General features: G+C 43.9%; 1 protein-coding gene across 2 annotated transcripts in view; it reads left to right on the top strand.

Annotated features, from left to right (window-relative positions):
- The first annotated feature begins 293 nt into the window (after nucleotides 1-293).
- Nucleotides 294-18,003, top strand: part of FRMD3 (FERM domain containing 3) — a 293,007-nt gene continuing 275,297 nt past the window's right edge. For both annotated transcript variants that reach the window (XM_032392982.1, XM_032392981.1), the window contains exon 1: nucleotides 294-583. In XM_032392982.1, the coding sequence (XP_032248873.1) occupies nucleotides 437-583 (147 nt within the window). In that variant the 5' untranslated portion in view covers nucleotides 294-436. The remainder of the gene's footprint in view (nucleotides 584-18,003) is intronic.

The raw sequence follows: 18,003 nt of genomic DNA, 5'->3' as shown, positions 1-18,003 counted from the left end.
AGCGGCGGCGGCGGCGAAGCAGGCCACGGCCAGGGCACCCCGGCCACCAGCGCCAGCAGTCCCTCCGCCTCCTCCTCCCGCGGCTCCCCGCGCGTGGGAGTGAGTGCGTTGCGCGCCCGCCCAGGGTCACGGGCCCGGGGCACCCTCTGCACGCTAGCTCGGGCGGAGGGAGGCGCAGGAGCGCGCGCGACGGGCGGAGGCGGGGAAAGGAGCGGGAGAGGCGCAGGCGAGAGAAGGGAGGGAGGGGAGGGGAGGGATCCGCCCGCCGCGCCCCGGCCGCCCGGCATGTGTGGCCGCAGGCGCCCGTCGCCGCCGCTGTCCCGGGGCTGAGCCGCACCCGGGTGTCCGGGACGGTGCGTGCGCGAGTGTGTCGGTCCGCGCGGGCCAGCGCCACGCCGGCCCCGAGCCCCCCGCTCGCTCCCCCGGGCCGCGGTGCATGTTCGCCTCTTGCCACTGTGTGCCGAGAGGCAGGAGGACCATGAAAATGATCCACTTTCGGAGCTCCAGCATCAAATCGCTCAGCCAGGAGATGAAATGCACCATCCGGCTGCTGGACGACTCGGAGATCTCATGCCACATCCAGGTGCGGGCTGCCCCGGGCGAGGGCGCGGGGGCCTCTGCGGGTGGGCGTGCGCGGGCAGGGGCGAGAGAACCCATGCCGGGGGCCTGCTAGAAAGCCGGATTTCTCTTTCCCCGCCCTGTGAGGCTGGGAGCCCTACCCAGGGATGGGGCGCGTTATCAGCGCCGGGGCCCCTTCCCAGGCTTGCAAGCTGCGCGCACGTCTCGCTGCGCCTAGGCTGGGGGCGCAGGGCAGCTGCCTCCTGGGAGAGGCTAACCCCTCGATCCCCTCCCCCGCCAGGAAATGGGAGCTCTGAGAGCCGAGAGGGACACCTGCATGTAGCCCATTCTTCCTTCCTCCCTTCCTCCACGTGGAGAAGGCATGCACCAGTTCGGGTTCACTCATTCCTCTCTTGGCGCCTGGGCTCCGAAGGTGCCCTCAGCCCCAGGGACCCGCTTTCCCTCCCTGCCGCCCTTCTACCGATGGCCTTTACTCCGCGTGGGGCGGCGGGGAAGTTTCCCGGGAGTGAGAGAGGCTGGGGAGACCTGGGCTCCAGCCTTGAGGGATGGGGCACGCGCTGCGCGGAACTGGAGCTACCCCAAAAGGAATCATGAAGTCGGTGTGTTTCAGAGAAAGGAAAAGGGCTGTGAAGCCGGCAGGGAGGGAGCCTTGCAGGACCTGGGTTCCGGGAAGAAGCGCCCCTTGGAATATTGGTGGGCATTGCTCTTGCTCAAGTTGGATAAAACAAGAGTTCTTTGGGCGAAGGTAGCTTTCCTGGCAGCCTCATCCTCGGATAGTAAGTGCTTTTGAGCTTGCAGGAGATGTAGCGTGAGCCAGCAAGGGTGTGTGTGTTTGTGTGTGTGTGTGCGCGCGCGCGCGCGTGCACTTTCGGTGCGCGTTTATGTAGGCAGATGTGTGCCCTCTCCTTTGACCCACTAGGCGCGCACAGTCTGGAAAGGTTGTGTCAGGGCTCAGCACGATTAGCTTCTGACTTTTAAATCTATTGCTTATTTATCTCTGGGATTTCCTCTTCTCGCCTACCTGAGTCTTGAGGCTCCAGGACTGAGCTGTTTTTTAAATACAGAGCACACCGTCCAGTTCCGTTGAGAGATGAGTGGGGGCAGCGTCTCTCAGCGGCAGGAATAGTTCTCTGGGCTGTGTTGACCCCGAATGAATGAATGAATGAATGAATGAAAGGTCTTTCCCGTTTGTTTGCCGGTGGAAGTTTGTGACACAGAGATAATGGCAACTAATTCGTAAGCAGACCCTTGGACAAATTTCAAAGCAGGAATGTGGTGCCCCATGATCTCCCAGGAGAGTAGGCTCCCAGTGAATTTTCTGGAGGATCTTGAATTTCATTCTGAGTGGAGCAGTGCTACTAAACTTAATAATAAAGGGATTAGCAGGTTAGGCAGTTTTTCCTCCTGCCACAGGGTTGCACAGAACCCTTTGGCGTGTACTGTCTTGTGATCCAGAGATAATTGTGCACTTTGCCTTAGGTCCTACAGCGATGTACAGATCCTTTAACCCATATCGAATATGTAAATAATGGAGGGACCAGCAGCAGGCAGTTAGAGATGTTGAATTCTCCTCTGCTCTGTCAGTCCTCTGTGTGCCCGGTTCTGTCCCACTTGGAGTTGACACCACTGGAGTTGACACCACTGGGTTTTATCCCTTTCGGGACTTAGTCTTCCTTAGAATAGATAAGTAGTCCCCAAAGGGCATGTATTTGTTGTCTGGTGTCCTGGGAAACAATAAATTGTAGCCAGTCTAATAATAGTTTGGCAAGTTAGTGTTTGTAGGGCCCAGCTGATGCCGAAGAGGTTAAAATGCTGTATACCAAAATGTTGATTTTTGGAATTGTTTGAAACTCAGATGTTTCATTTTGTGGCACGTCTTTTTCTGCTCCTTCTGCCCCCAAATGGTGATGAATATTTAACCAATAAGGATGAATTAAAAGATCCTATATTGATAATTTTGGACCTTACCTTCTTAGACTTTTTCAAACCCAGGAAGTGAAATTGTACTTCTGGGTACAGGGTACTCAGGGTACAAACAACCTTCCATTTGTTTAATGCTAGAACAAAATGGTTTTTTGAAAAAAGAACCTTTCGGAGTCACCAGTGCATGCCCTGGGGGACCCCCTGTTCTTCCTTCCTTGCTTGCCTTTTCCCTCTGTTCCAGGCAATCACAAAGCTAAGGAAGTGTATGGACTGTCATACAGTATCACACACATCCTCCCTCCGTAACCTGCACAGAATGTGACTTATGGAACCCCCCCCCCCCCCCGCCAAGACAACAGCTTTTAATTATTCTGTTCCAAATTATATAATTGACAGAGAAAACTTTCAAAGAAACAATCTAGCGGCCCAGTCTCAGCGGCCTGGTATCACTTGCTATGTCTCTTTCCACAGAGTTTAGGATGTTGTCCCATCAGGTCATTAGAGTGTGAATGCTTAAGTCTGAGGAAGAGGAATTCCAAATGATCAAGGAGCAAAAGGAGAGCGTAGGGCACCTGACGGAGGCCTGGGGAATGGAAAGAGTGGCTGAATACTCCCTACTGGGCTTTTCCAACTGAGCTATCCCTTGAAGTCTGGATAGTGTAGAAGGACATGGGTTAATTCTAACCTCTTTTATTCAGTCATGCTGCTTCAAGTAGAGGAGTCCTAGCCGTGTTCCCCATTCTATCCACTTTTTTCAGATGCTGGCATGGTTATTCACAGCTCCTTCTAATGAACTTGTCATTTTCAATACTGACTTTTATTGAGTAAAATGTAGACTTTTCACATTATACATTCTTTAGCAAAGCCTTGTAAACATGGTTGATATTATTGGAATTGGCTGGGAATTTTGATTTGTGTTTGAACAGAAATCTTAGCCTACTGCTTAATACATATTAGGCATTCAATACCTATGTGTAAATGTAGATTGAATAATTTCTTTTGTAGACTGTTAAATCCGTAGGGTAGGAACATTTTGTGGTGGTGGTTGTTGTTCATTAAGGATTCCCCAATACCTAGAGTAGTACCTGGCATGTAATTGTCTTTGACAAACACTTGCTGGTCGAATGAGCACCCGGTATCTAATCTAGCTCATTACTTATCATCATGAGAGTAGCATGATGACATCAGATTGGGAATCAGGAGATGCATGGTTTAATTATGTTACCAACGAGTTTTGTGACATTGAGTGAGTCACTTGACATTGCAGTCAATGTTTCTTTTCCTCTTTTGTAAAATAAGGGAGTTGGGTTAGATGGCTAGTTCCAATTTAATAAATCTGGTTTAATTACTACGTAGACCAGTTGCATTTGAGTGAAACACTGTTGTTAACAGAGTGGTTGGATACACATTATCTCATGATTTTCCTATCTCCATTTTATTGCTGTTATTGTATTATGGAGTGTCACCTCTGTTTTATAGATGTGGAGAATAAGGATTAGAGAGATTAAGCGATTTGGGTCACCAGGCAAGTAAGTAGATTAGAACCCAGGTCGTTGGACTGAAAATTCAGAGCTCTTTCTTCTCTGTTGCTGCCTTTGAGACTTGAGAGTTAGGATGCTTTTGGCTGCAAGTAAGACAGTAGCCAAGTTAAAATGGATTAAATAATAAGTCCTCTAACTGTCTTACCTAATGAGAAGTCCAGAGGTAGGGCAGCTACAGGGTTGCTTGGTGGTTCTGCATGGACCCAGGTGCTTTCCATCTTCCCACGCTGTTATCCTCAGCGTGTCAGCCATGTTGCTTAGAGCGGCAGTAGTCGCGGGTGTGAGTCAGGCGCTACCATATCCACCGTATAAGAGGTGGTACCTCTGCACGCATTTCTTTTTATCACAGAGGAAGATCTTTCCTAGAGGCTCCTATCAGTCTTCCTATCAGATCTCGTTGGGCGGGATTGGATCATATACCCGTGCCCTAGCTGCGAAAGAGTCTAGGAATGTGTGCTGCTGGTATCTACGCTCCTCACTCTCTATAGTAGGAGGTGGGCTTTGGCATTATGGAAGCAGTGGAGGAGTGTGTGTGTGTGTGTGTGTGTGTGTGTCTGTCTGTCTGTCTGTGGTGGGAGGCAGGGACAGCTGTTGGCTAAGCCAGCAGTGGTGTCTTTCAGAATAAGTCAAAATGAGTTATGGTTATTGTTACAATAAAATTGTCAGGAAAGTTTAATAAGATGTTATCTAAGCCCTGGCTTATTATAGACAATCTTTGTGTGATCAAATTCCAGAACAAGAAGCACTGTCGGATCGTCCTTTGTTGTTTGTGTTGTTAGTATCACTTCAGTCCTTACTGAACTGGTGGGTTCTGGGTAGCTCTGAGTCATCTCATACACAGCAAGCACTGCTGGTAGAACTCGACTCTTGTTGAAGAAACCATATGGCCAAGAAGTTGAGAGCTCGTGTTCTGGAGCGCTACTCGCTTGAGTTTGAACTCTGGCTCAGCCACTGACTAGCCAGGTGGCTTTGGGCAAGTCACTTTACCAGTTTGGGTCTCAGTTTGCTCATCTGTAAAGTGGGGATAATAATGGCCCAGCCCTCATGGGCTTGTTGTAATGCTTGGTACCTGGCCCACAGTCAGAGCTGAAACAATATTGACTGTTATCTTTCTATTATGTGAAGGTGTATTTGAGGTAATTCTAAGTAGCTGGGAGGCTTTGGCTTAGAATCTAATGTCTTGAAGTCTAAATTCCATCATTTTATGATGGTGCAAGACCGTAAGCAAGTCACTGGGCCCCCCATTGTTCATCTGTAATTCCTCAGTTGCCAGCCTCCCCTGGGTTGTTAGGATGTATATGAAAGCATGTCGTAAATGTCAAAACATCACTCAAATGTAGAACACCATTTTAATAGCTGGGGAAAAAAAAGAGAGTAGTTTACTCCTCTTTCAGTTTCTTATCTGTTGGAACAGGAACTGGATGATCACAAGCGAACATTCGTATGTGCTGAATATCAGGCCCCATGATGATCCTGGTGGTGAAATCCAAGCGAGGTCCAGTTCACACCTCTTCTGATAATAAGGACAATCCAACACTTTTCTTTATCAGACTCATCTAGAATGCCATTCAGAGTCCACTGAAAATCAGACACAAAAGGAATAGCAGAGAGAGACACTTTGTTAAATACCATGGCCCAGCTCTGACATTTTTAGGCCTAGATTATATGGGCCAGCTCTTTGTATTAAGTATATTGTGAAAAAAAAAAAAAAGTAATGTTATTTCAATGGTCTGCTAAGATCTTATCTCTTAATGTCCTCAAAGCAAAGGCAAAGTGTATTGACTGCGGAGAGAATGTAATACTCTTGGCTCCAAATCATTTGGACAGTCTATCAGCTGGATGCTTGTAACGACATCTAACAAATTCTAATTCAGACAGGCTCGAACATTAAGGACATTTACTGGCTCCTATATCCTGAAGTCTTGAGTTAAGGACTTCATTCAAGGACTATCTGTAAGGCTTTATCCTCAGACTGGCAGTGAAATGGTTATGGTAGTTTCAATCCTCATGTTTTCATGGGACACCCTCCAGAGGCAGAGAGAAACTACCTCTAACTCAGCATTCCCAGCAAAAGTCCTGCAGCCATTCTGATCAGACCTAAGTCACATGCCCGCCCCTGAACCCGTGACTGTGGTCAGTGGGAGGGAATGCACCTGTTAGCTTAAAGTGAGCAGAACCTGACCCTGGGACTCAGCATGGAATCAGCTTCCTGCCACGTGGTGGTCGGCATGGGGGAAGGGTCAATGCCTAAAAATCAGGGGTCTCTTGAGAGGGAGGGTGGGGAATACAGAGGGGAAATGGCTGCTAGGAAGATAACCCACAATACCCACACTAGATGTTTTGTCTGGGTCAGTGGTTCTCAAATTGTGTTCTGGGGACCCCTGGATGTCCCTGAGATCAGCATGGATCAGTACTTTTTCTCTTTTTATGGCTGAATACTATTTCATTGTGTGGATAGATCACATTTTATCAATTCATGAAAATTTGGGTTGTTTCCACTTTTTGGCTGTTACGAATAACGTTGCAGTGAACATTCCTGTACAAATTTCTGTGTGGACACAGATGTCGTTTGAGTGTCTAGCTGGGAGTGAAATTACTGGATCTGGGTTTAACCTTTGGAAGACCGCCGAACTGTTTTCCAGAGTGGCTGCCCCATTTTACATCCCCATCAGCAGTGTGTAAGGGTTTCGATTTCTGCACATCCTTGCCAACGCTTGTTATTATTTGTCTGATTATAACCATCTCAGTGGGTGTGAAGTGGTATCTTATTGTGATTTTGATTTGCATTTCCTTGGTGCCTAGTGATGTTGAGCATCTTTTCTTGTGCCAGTGGGCCATATGTGTATCTTTTTTGGAGAACTGTCTATTTGGATCCTTTGCCCTGTTTTAAATTGGATTGTCTTTTTGTTATTGAGTTATAAGAGTTCTTTATATATTCTGGATACAATACATGACCTGTAAATATTTTCCTATTCTGTGGGCTTTTTACTTTCTTGATGGTGTCAGAAGTTTTAAAATTTTGATGAAATTCAACTTCTTTTCTCTTTTGTTGCTTGCGTTTTTGATGTCATAGCTCGGAAACTATTGCATAATCGAAGGTCATGAAGACTTATGCCTGTTTTCTTCTAACATTAACATTTCTTTTACATTTAGGTCTTTGATTCATTATTGTATTAATACGTCATTTATATACCACAGAATTTACTATTTTAAGGTGTACATTTCAGTGGATTTTAGTATATTCAAAAGGTTGTACAACGATGACTACTCTCTATTTCCAGGAGACTGTTGTCATCCCCCAAATAAGCCTGTACCCATTAACAGCCCAAGGGTGTTTGGTTCCAGTTCCACTGTATGGAGAGGGGGTTCCCCCCGTGCATCTGACAATCCTCTGACACCACCTATGCCTACAATTCAACTCCATTTTAACACTGTCTACCTGGAGATAGCATCACATCCCACAGGCTCAGTCCCACAAGACTGCGCCCACTTGAGAGGCCAGTCACGAGGCCAGGTTGTCACATCTAGGCTTCTGACTGACTAGCTGTAGATCGGAGGTTCCCACGACGTCCTCCTTGAGTTTGATTAATTTGCTGGAGTGGCTCCCAGAACTCAGAGAAACCTTCTACTTACGAGATCACCAGCTTATTATAAAAGGATGTAACTCAGGGAACAGCCAGATGGAAGAGCTGCATAGGGCAAAGTGGGGCGAAAGGGGGATGCAGCTTCCATGCTCTCTCCAGGAGTACCGATCTCCCGGCACCTCTGTGTATTCACCAGAGCTCTCAACCCAGAAGCTCTCCAAATCCTGTCCTTTCTGGTTTTTACGGAGGCTTCATGACACAGGCACAATTGATTAAATCGTTGGCCATTGGTGGTTGAACTCAATTTCCAGCTCCTCTCCCCTCCCTGGAGGTTGGGCCGATGGGACTGAAAGTTCCAACCCTCTAATCACATGGTGGGTTCTCCTGGCAACCAGCCCCAGTCCGCAGGGGATTTCCAAAAGTCACGTCATTAACGTAACAAAAGACATTTATTGCTCACCTCACTTAAGACATTGCAAGGGTTTTAGGAGCTCTGTGCCAGAAATGAGGACAAAGACAAAATATATATTTCTTATTATAATTCACAGTAGCACCCAGCTACTCCTCATCTTTGATCCATTTTGAGTTAACTTTTGTATAGGATGTAAAGTAGGGGGTCCAACTTTATTCTTTTGCACGTGAATATTCAGCTGTCCCAGCACCATTGTTTGAAACAATGATTTTCTTCCCCGTGGAATTGTCTTGTCATCCTTTTTGAGATGTTTGCTTTTCCACTCTTGTTCTCTCACAAGTGTGTGGTGGAGTTTTCCAGAGGCTGTATGATATGGGATATAGAAGTGCATTAAATGCAGAAGCGGATGTGAGAATCCACCTGTCTTCTTTTGAACCAGACATTAAAGATATTTGCAAAAATGTAAAACAGTGCTACTTTTCTCATTCAATCAGTTATTAGTTTGCAAATACAGGTTATTTTTAATAAAATACGCAAATTTTGTTAATGTGCAGTGCAGTGGGTTTATTATCTTTACATGAATCAAAAAATGGAATATTGAAAAGAATTCTCAGGAAATTGATATAGCCAACCCAAATAAAAATTCTGTAGATCCTCCGGGGTGTAAGGGAGTTTTGAGGCCAATAAGCTTAAGAATTGTAGGTTTAGGTGACTCTCAATTTACTGAATGTCTTGAAATATATATATAAAAAAAAAGAACCAAATAAAACAAAATAGAACTCCCAATGTGTCTTGGGCCTCCAAGAGATGCCTGACAAGTTACAGGTATTTGAAATGATATCAACTAAATAAAAAACACTCAGTGTGTACATGGAAAATGTGTATATGTATATTTGGAATTCTTAGTAGTAACCATGGACCTGTGTGTGTGTGTGTGTGTGTGTGTGTGTGTGTGTTGTGTGTGTGTGTGTTAGGGGGGAGCGATGTTGAGAGAAGGACAAGGCCTGGCTCCACTGTAGTAAGCATTTCTCGGTTGTCCTTGCTCTCCAGCTGGATCTTCATCTTTCACCTCTAACAATTAGATAAAGCCATGTCTTGAGACCCCTCTTTTGATTGTGGAAAATGTACAGTAACCATGCATTAAGAGTTTAAAATGTAAACTACTTGAATGCAGTCTGTTAGTCACTTGCATTCTTAAGTTGTTACTTCTTTTTCTAAGTAGGCATTTTGGGGAAACTTAAAGATTGCAGGAATGGAAATATCAGAACGTGTCCCGCAGAGAATCTAATACGAGATCCACGAGCGTGAATGATAGGCATTTGGTACATAGCCCCGTTTCCTCTTAGTTCCCACTTGGTGTGATAAAGGGTTCAAGTTGCTTCTTTGAAGTTGCAGAGAGCCAGACATGGGGTCTAGAGACGGGGAGAAGTGGGATTATAGTCAGGAATCATTAGTGCAGGTTTTGCAACTGAGAGTTGAACTTAATTCAGACTCAAAGGAGTTGGCGTTCAGCCGTTCAGCTCTGGGGAGGGATGTGTAACTGCTTCTCAGTCTCTGATGTTCATGTGGATCTCCTGCGCTCTTGTTAAAACACAAATTCTGATCTAGGAGGTCTTGAGGTGGGCCCTGGAATTCAGCATTCTAACAGGATTCCGGACGCTGCCGCTGTTGCTCGTGTGTGCACCACACTTGGAATGGTAAGGTGTTGGGGGAATTTTTCTGTCGCATAATAAAATTCTTAATTTCCTTGAGTGTGGGGACTTTTGGGCCCTTATCTCCCTAGATAACCCTTCACCCGGCACATTTCTGTCAGTAGGTGGTCAATGAATGTTTGAGTAAGTGAATGAATGAATAAATAAAGGAATCCATGCAGGTGTGTGTGTCATGGAAGACTGAAATACTGACTAGACACTGATACCGGGGCTGACGTGATTCCTTTTGATTCCCAGCTGCAGCCAAATCACGAGATTGTTTTTCAAGCAGGATTTCCTTTGATGGCCAATCTGATGAAGTGTGGAACATCTGAGAGCACGTGGGGGCCCAGGGTTAATAAGAGACTTCGTGTCCCTCTGGGCCACACTTCCCACTCTTGCTTTCCTGTATCCTGGGCTCTTGCAGAGGAACTCTGGCAACTTCTTGGCACAAACAGATCATTGTGTATAAACCAGTAGTGCCTGGAAGCTCCCAGAGGCATAGGGGACCCAGCTGTCCTCACTTGCAGAAGGAACCCCAGGGGACAGTGACCCTGGAGGACAGTGGGAAATGCATTCGAGGTGTAACATAAGCTCTGGAGCTGTTTGTTTTGGTGACTTTCCCTGAAGATTCAGGAGGGAAAGGAGAGGATAACTTTAGGAAAAAAAAAAAAAGGAAGTTTATTCTAAGAGGAAAGAACAATTGTATAGACCAAGGAGTTATTTTTTTCCAAAAGTGAATTAGGGAAGTTTTTTGAAATAACATCAATCTTATTCGATAAGAATTTCAAAAATATCTTCTATATGCCAAGTACAGAGCTGGGAATTAGAAATAAAAAGAAAAAATAATCAGCCATCAGGAAGCTTCCAGTCATTTGGGAGAAGAGAGACAAGATAGTGGTACAAGGACAAAATGACAGCAGTAGGGACAGGTATGGGGACGTTGAGGACCAAGGGGAGGCATCTGTGTCAGACTGGGGCATCAATAAGTATTTCTGGTATAGGTGAACTTGATTAATAATTAAAGGACAAGTGGAAATCAATTCTTTAAAGGAGGAGAAAAAGGCATTTAGGCATTTCAAGTAAGGTGAGCCTTTGCTTGATATAAAACCCTGAGCATGAAACAGCATGATCAGATACAGAAATGAAGGAAGGGAGGATCTGGGATTAAGTCCCAAGAGGTTGGTTTCCGTAACAAAAGTAATGGCCATGTCCCGCCGCCCCCCCCCCCCCCCCCCGGCCTTCCCCGCCCCAGGAGACACAGAACTGGCCACAAAATTTTGGGGGCCCAGTGCAAAGTGAAAATATGGAACCCTTTGTTCAAAAATTAAGAATTTCAAGAATGTAGCAGTAGACTTTTAAACCAAGTGCGGGGCCCTTCTAAGCATGGGCCATTCACCCATGAAGCTGGCCCTGAGAAGATCGAATAAAGGAGAAGCAGGTTGAGGGAGGAGATGATGTATTTCATTTTGGGCTCTTAACTTTGAGGAGCCTGTAGGGTGTCTGAGTGGAGGATTCCCAAGTCAGCAGAGAGGTCTGGCATGGAGACACTGATAAGGGGATCCTTAGTGTTCATGCAAAGAAGCCATGTGAGTGTGTGAATGAAACCATCAGGATGGGTCTTTTTTTGTCTGTCTTTCTGCTTGGGGCATTCTTGTAGATCAAACCAATGGATTCTGAGCTCTGGAATTCTTCCCAAGAGTATTTGATCATTTTTCCTTTGTAAGGCAACTTTGACCAGAGTAGGATCTTCTCCATTTTCTTCTGCAAATAGGCCAGACAAATCAGAGTTACCAGTGGAAAAGCATTTTTCTGCACTTCATCCTCATTTCCTTGCTTGGCCTATCAAATGAAACAAGTCCTCTCTCAGCAGGAAGGTTCTAAGTTATAAAACATAGGGTTTGCGCTCTGGGGAAGTCATCCTTTGAGACAGTGCCATGAACATTAAATAGACAATACATTTTAAAATCTTATCAACTTGGTACAAAATTAAACATGTCGTATGAGGAGGAGCTTTGCAAGTTATGCTGTAATAATTTAAATTTATTTAGTATTAATTTATATCTCAGATAGCACCTGTAGCAAATTTTGTTTTCTACTTAGTTCCCAGGGGATTACTGTGAATTTTAATTAAAGTGAATTCAAGTTCTGTTAAATTACTCCAAGAAATAATCTGAGTAATGTAATGACCTGGATCTTAGGTGTACAATAGAGTTTTTGTCTGAATATATATCTCTGTATAATGCTAAGATTTGAAGTATGATTATTCTGTAGCAGGGGAAAGCAATTAGCATGTTAACAGATTAGCGTTTGGCTTACGATCTCTCCCCTTAGAGGCGTAATTTGTTGCTTTAAGACATGAGGGCTTGCTGGTAAACAATGGTCTGGAAAGGATTGACTGAACCAGGGTCTTGACACACAAACTGAAAATTCAAACACAGTATCATTTACTAATGGATTGGTAATAAAAATAAGCAGTCTTAAACTATCAGTAACTAATTAGACTTATTAATAGAAGAAAGGACAAAAACCTAATCAGTAAGTTGGCTAATGATTCCTCCTTGACGTTACTAGCTGATGTTATTTTTATGGGCTGGTCTGTGTACATATTGTTGCTCATTGTTCTGAAAATAATGCTCATCCTTGTGATCTGAGCTGTATCTGTATGTAGGTGTTGTCTGCATGGTGTGATGGTGTTGGGTATTTATTGTTCTTTGTTTATTAGCATCCTTTCCCTTCCCTCATATGCCTCTTGATATCCTTGAGTGGTATGTTAATAATGTGCATTAGCTAGTTGATTAAATTGAGATCCAGAGAGGTGATGTGATTTGCCTAAGGTCACATACTTAGCAAAATTAGGATAAGGTCTGGTGCCTTGAATTTTAAGTTTGCCCCTACTATACTAAATACTATTATTTTGTTTTTGAATCTTCTTTGTTAGTCTAAATGATGTGATTCTTTTACACTGGAAACTTTCTTTTCTTTTTTTTTTTTTTTTTAAGATTTTATTTATTTATTTGAGAGAGAGAGGGAGCATGGGAGTGAGGGGAGGGGCAGAGGGGGAGGGAGAGAATCTCAAGCGGACTCTGCCTGAGCACAGAGCCCACCATGGGACTCGATCTCACGACCCTGAGATCATGACCTGAGCCCAAATCAAGAGTCCACTGCTCAACTGACAGAGCCACCCAGGTGCCCCTCACTGGCAACTTTTCTAATAAGCAAGGGAAAAAACCATACACCGACCACATTTCTGCATGAAGAAAGCATATTGACATTTTAGAACTGTCATCCAAGGACACAATTTTAGTTTTTCTCCACTTTCTTTTAGTCAATGTGTGGTTCACTGTATATCCACATGAAAACTGTGATCAACTTATCGTGTATTTATGAATATATTGCCATGTAACATAACTAGATCATTGAAAGATACCTTCCCTTTCTCTTCACATGTTTGGCTTGGTATAGACATTGCTTGTAGTTTGAAATTTCAAGTTAACTCCTAAAAATTGAAAGGAAAAAGGAAACATGGAATGATGATGTCAATAGAATTTTCTTTCTGTCCTTTATGGTAATTTACCTTGTAGTTTTTTTTTTTTTTAAGATTTTTATTTATTTATTTGACAGAGAGAGACACACGAGAGAGGGAACACAAGCAGGGGAAGTGGGAGAGGGAGAAGCAGGCTTCCCGCTGAGCAGGGAGCCCGATGCGGGGCTCGATCCCAGGACCCCAGGATCATGACCTGAGCCGAAGGCAGACACTTAACCGACTGAGCCACCCAGGTGCCCCTCCCTTGTAGTTTTGAGATTGACTTTGGAAGTTGCGATTTTAGCAATCTCAGACCGTGGTATTTAGAGGACTTCTGGAAACATATGAAAACAAAGTGTTTATTAGTTAAGCATGAGCACATCCTTGTCAGGCTCTCTTTGTTTTGAAAGCTGAGGCAGAATAAAAGCTCTAGAGTCAGGGGTGGAAAAAACACTCCGTACCACCTGGAGCCCTGTCAAGGATAACTTCGCCTCTTGTGTTCCCAAACCTCAAGGGAGCTGTACTTCTGCCGAGGGGCATCATGGCACGGGGGATGGAAGGGGCACCTTGAATAGCACCTTTTGTCTCCAGGTTTGGAGACATCGTTTCTCCCCCAGGTGTAGGTGGCACCTTCTTGGTTCAGTGCTGATTAAAAGGAAAAAAAAAGGAGGCAAAGTTGTGCGGTGATTCAAGGGCAGCCCTGAGGTCTGAGTTTGCAGCGCCAGCAGCGGTGCGGTAATTTGAGAATAGCAAATTAGAAGAACAAAGCAGATTTTAATCATATGCCACAGAGAGGAAGGTGGTTTAGGTTTATCTCCAAATTGTACCTCCATTAGAGAAAGGGAGGCTTTTAATGCTATTATCCAATATTTATTGTTAAAGATTTCTTTCTTCTTTCTCCCCAGTCTTTCTTTAGTACACTCACTGGGTGGGGAATGTCAGCCTTTGTATCGAGCGGTTGTTAAATACAAAACTTTTTTTTTTTTTTTGGTGTTACAGGAAATACAGAGAGAGAGAGGGAGAGACAAGGAGAGACAGGGAGAGACAGAGAGAGGGAGAGAGGGAGAGAGAGAGAAGTTGTGGGAGAGATACTGATTTTGAGATTCAAGGTCTTTATCCTTTAGAAGACTTTGGTCTGAAGGTAAAATTGAATGTTAAGAAAGCATCTCCTCCCATCTTTCCATCCATCCGTCCATCTGTCCATCCATCCATCCATCCATGCATGCATCCATCCATTCATTCATCTATCAACCTATCCACCCATTCTTCCATCCACCCATCTATCCGTCCAACAAATATTTATTGAGCATCTCTGTTAAGGACTGGTCTGAGTATTAGAGATACAGATATAAATAAAACTATGGCCCTTTGCAGTCTAGTGGAGAAGATGCATACATTAACAGATACAAGTTGGTACTGCTATGATAGAAGGACACCGGGATATTGTTGGAGCATGTAGACAAGCCAGTAGTAGGGCCCAAGTGCAGCTTGGGGGAGGGTGTATCCTTCTTTAATCTCTGGTTGCTCTCCTCCAAAGTCACTATTCCTCAAAAGGATGTTCTTTGAAAAGGATCACTGATATTTTCTTACTCACATTTACTTGTGAATAAGAACATCTTTAAGAACTTTGCTCTTCTTGCAAGTATCTCAGCCAAAATTGACCTTGCTATAAAATGTGATTTCAAGAGAAGTCACAAACTCCCTTCGTTGCTTCTTACCAGATTTTCACCTGCCAAGTGTCTCCTATATAGAAATTTTGGAGTAGCCACTAGGGCTCCTCATCTAGCCTGAGAAGGACAGGGAAGACTTCCTGGAGATGATGTCTCAAATGAGTTTTAAAGAAAAGGTAGGCATTGTCTGGCCAGTAAACTGGGGAAGTGTGTTCAGAAGGGGTATAGCTAGGGCATTCTAGCAGAAAACTGAGCATAGGCAAAGGCATGGTGTTTGTGGGAAGCTAACAGAAATGCATTAGGATTTTATATCTCCACAGAGAGGTCTGTTCTGTGCAGTGGAAAGTTGGCAATCACCTGCTCAGACTGTGTAGACAATAGAGTGGAGAGTTGGAGCCGAGAAAACAATATGGCTCCTGCTTACTGGGGAATGATTGAGATAACCCCATTGAGGCGTGGTTTGCATGGGCCAGAATGACCTGGAGAATTGTGTTGCAGCTTAGCTTCACTTCTAGAGCTAGAGGTAAGGCACATTGGGTGTTTTTATCTCAGGCTTTGAATGCCTCACTGCTTCCTGAAAAGCACCACCCTGAGGAACACTGAAGTTTTCGAGTTCTTAGTGAAGTGGAATTTGAACTTAAGTCATTGTATGTCACTTATTTCTAGATAGAGCAAGATTGATCAAGCTCACACAAACCAGGCCTTATCACAAAGTTGAAAGAATGATGAAAATGAATGTCTGGATCCCTGGGCCCCAGCCCTTTCAGTCACTCACCAGGGTAAGTGAGTGTCTCCTCTTCTCTGGGCTTCCGGGGCTCCTGAGAAGGGTACAGGCCTTGGACTAAAAATTGAAACTCCTTTCCAATTTTCTAAGTCCTCTGGGAGACTAAAGGCACACAGTTCTTCCTCAAAATGTCTTATGCTTTTAAAATTACGAAGCTAAAAAACACATGCTTACCAAAAGTTCAAATGGTGCAGAAGTATATAGAGACAAGCAAGAAGGTTTACGGGTGCTGGACTCTCAATTCCTTAGTGAATTCCTTCACTTAGTGAAGGAATTTTAAAATTCCTTTTTATATGTCACTGGGGGTGGTGATGGGTTCCATGACCTTCAGTGAGCCCAGTGATGAAGCAAGTCTTTCTTAATTAGAGACCAGGAAACTGACAGATCTTTCCAAGGCAACTCATCCCATTAACTTGTTAGGGTAGTCCTGAGCCCAGCCAGGGAGGGCCTGATGGGAATGGTTGTGGGGGCTCCAGGAAGTGAGTGTTGAACAGAAATGAAATCATTTGAAAAAGACCTCCTTATGCCCTTTAGACAAGCACTGTCCGGTAGAGCTTTTGTGATGCTGAAACTGTTTTATAAATATGCCATCCAACTTGGTAGCCACTAGCCTATTGTGGCTACTGAGCTTGTAAAATGTGACATATGTGCCTGAGGATCTGAACTCCAATGTTACTTCATTTTAATTCATTAAAAATCTAAATCTAAATGGCTGCACGTGCTTGTGGTTATCATATTGGACGGCACAGCGTTAGCATCTTCGAGGTGATTAACTCTGGAAGGAGAGAGGAATTGAGAGTCCAGCACCCGTAAACCTTCTTGCTTGTCTCTATATACTTCTGCACCATTTGAACTTTTGGTAAGCATGTGTTTTTTAGCTTCGTAATTTTAAAAGCATAAGACATTTTGAGGAAGAACTGTGTGCCTTTAGTCTCCCAGAGGACTTAGAAAATTGGAAAGGAGTTTCAATTTTTAGTCCAAGGCCTGTACCCTTCTCAGGAGCCCCGGAAGCCCAGAGAAGAGGAGACACTCACTTACCCTGGTGAGTGACTGAAAGGGCTGGGGCCCAGGGATCCAGACATTCATTTTCATCATTCTTTCAACTTTGTGATAAGGCCTGGTTTGTGTGAGCTTGGTCAATCTTGCTCTATCTAGAAATAAGTGACATACAATGACTTAAGTTCAAATTCCACTGTTCATTCCTGATATATAAGAAAGAGGTGACTTTTGTATATGAACCTTGCTTTTTTGTCGATGCTTTCAGATTTTCTATGTAGACAATCATGTCATCCGCGAACAAAGACAGCTTAATTACTTCCTCCCCTTTTCTTTTGTTGCCTTTTTGCTTTAGCAAGGACTTCTGGTACCATGCTGAAAAGGAGTTGCAAGAGGGGACATCCTTGCCTTGTTCCTGATCTTAGTGGGAAAGCTTTGAGTTTTTCACCATTGAGTATGATGTTAGCTGAAGGATTTTTTGTGGATTTTTTTTCATCAAGTTGAGAAAATTCCCCTCTATTCCTAGTTTACTGAATGTTTTTATCATGAATGGTATTGGATATTGTCAAATGCTTTTGCTGAATTTATTGATAGGATCATGTGATTTTTAAATCCTGTTTAAAATCTTTTTTAGTTTGTTGTGATGGATTACATTAATCGATTTTTGAATATTGAACCTGCCTTGTGTGCCTGGGATGAGTCCCACTTGATTGTGTAATTCTTTTTGTACATTGTTTGATCATGCAGTGATTTAGATAAAGGAAATTAACTCCTAAGACTTCTAATTATTGATAAATAAACAGCACCTCTCAAATCCGCAGTTTTCCCTCCATCATTTATTTTGGGGATAATATATTTTATCTTTAATAATTATTACAGAACACATAATAAAAGTACAAATCATATAAAAGATTACCCAATGAAAAATAAATCCTTTTACATCTGACCTCAGATGTACTCCTCAGAGGTCACCACTTTCCACAGATTTTCTTGGTGTATCTTTCCAGAATTTTCTTTTTCCTTTCAGAAAACAATATTGACCACGTTTTATTAGGGAGTAATGATGAATCTCATTGGGGTGTAGTTTGTATGGGCACATGACCTGGAGAATTGTTTTATAGGGTTAGCTTGACTACACTTCTAGAACTAGGGGTAAGACGTATTGGATTTTTTTGCCTCAGGCTCTGAATGCTTCCAGAAATGTTGGAGCCCACTTTATGTTTCTCTAAGCTCCTTTATTCTCTTTGGTGGGCTTGTGTGTATGCGCTGGATGATAGACGGTCACATCCGGGGTTGG

Source organism: Phoca vitulina, unplaced genomic scaffold (genome assembly GCF_004348235.1).
Source record: "Phoca vitulina isolate PV1807 unplaced genomic scaffold, GSC_HSeal_1.0 scaffold70, whole genome shotgun sequence".
In the NCBI taxonomy this organism is placed as follows: domain Eukaryota; kingdom Metazoa; phylum Chordata; class Mammalia; order Carnivora; family Phocidae; genus Phoca; species Phoca vitulina.
The sequence above is the reverse complement of the archived record's forward strand: the minus strand, read 5'-3'. Positions and strand labels throughout refer to the sequence as shown.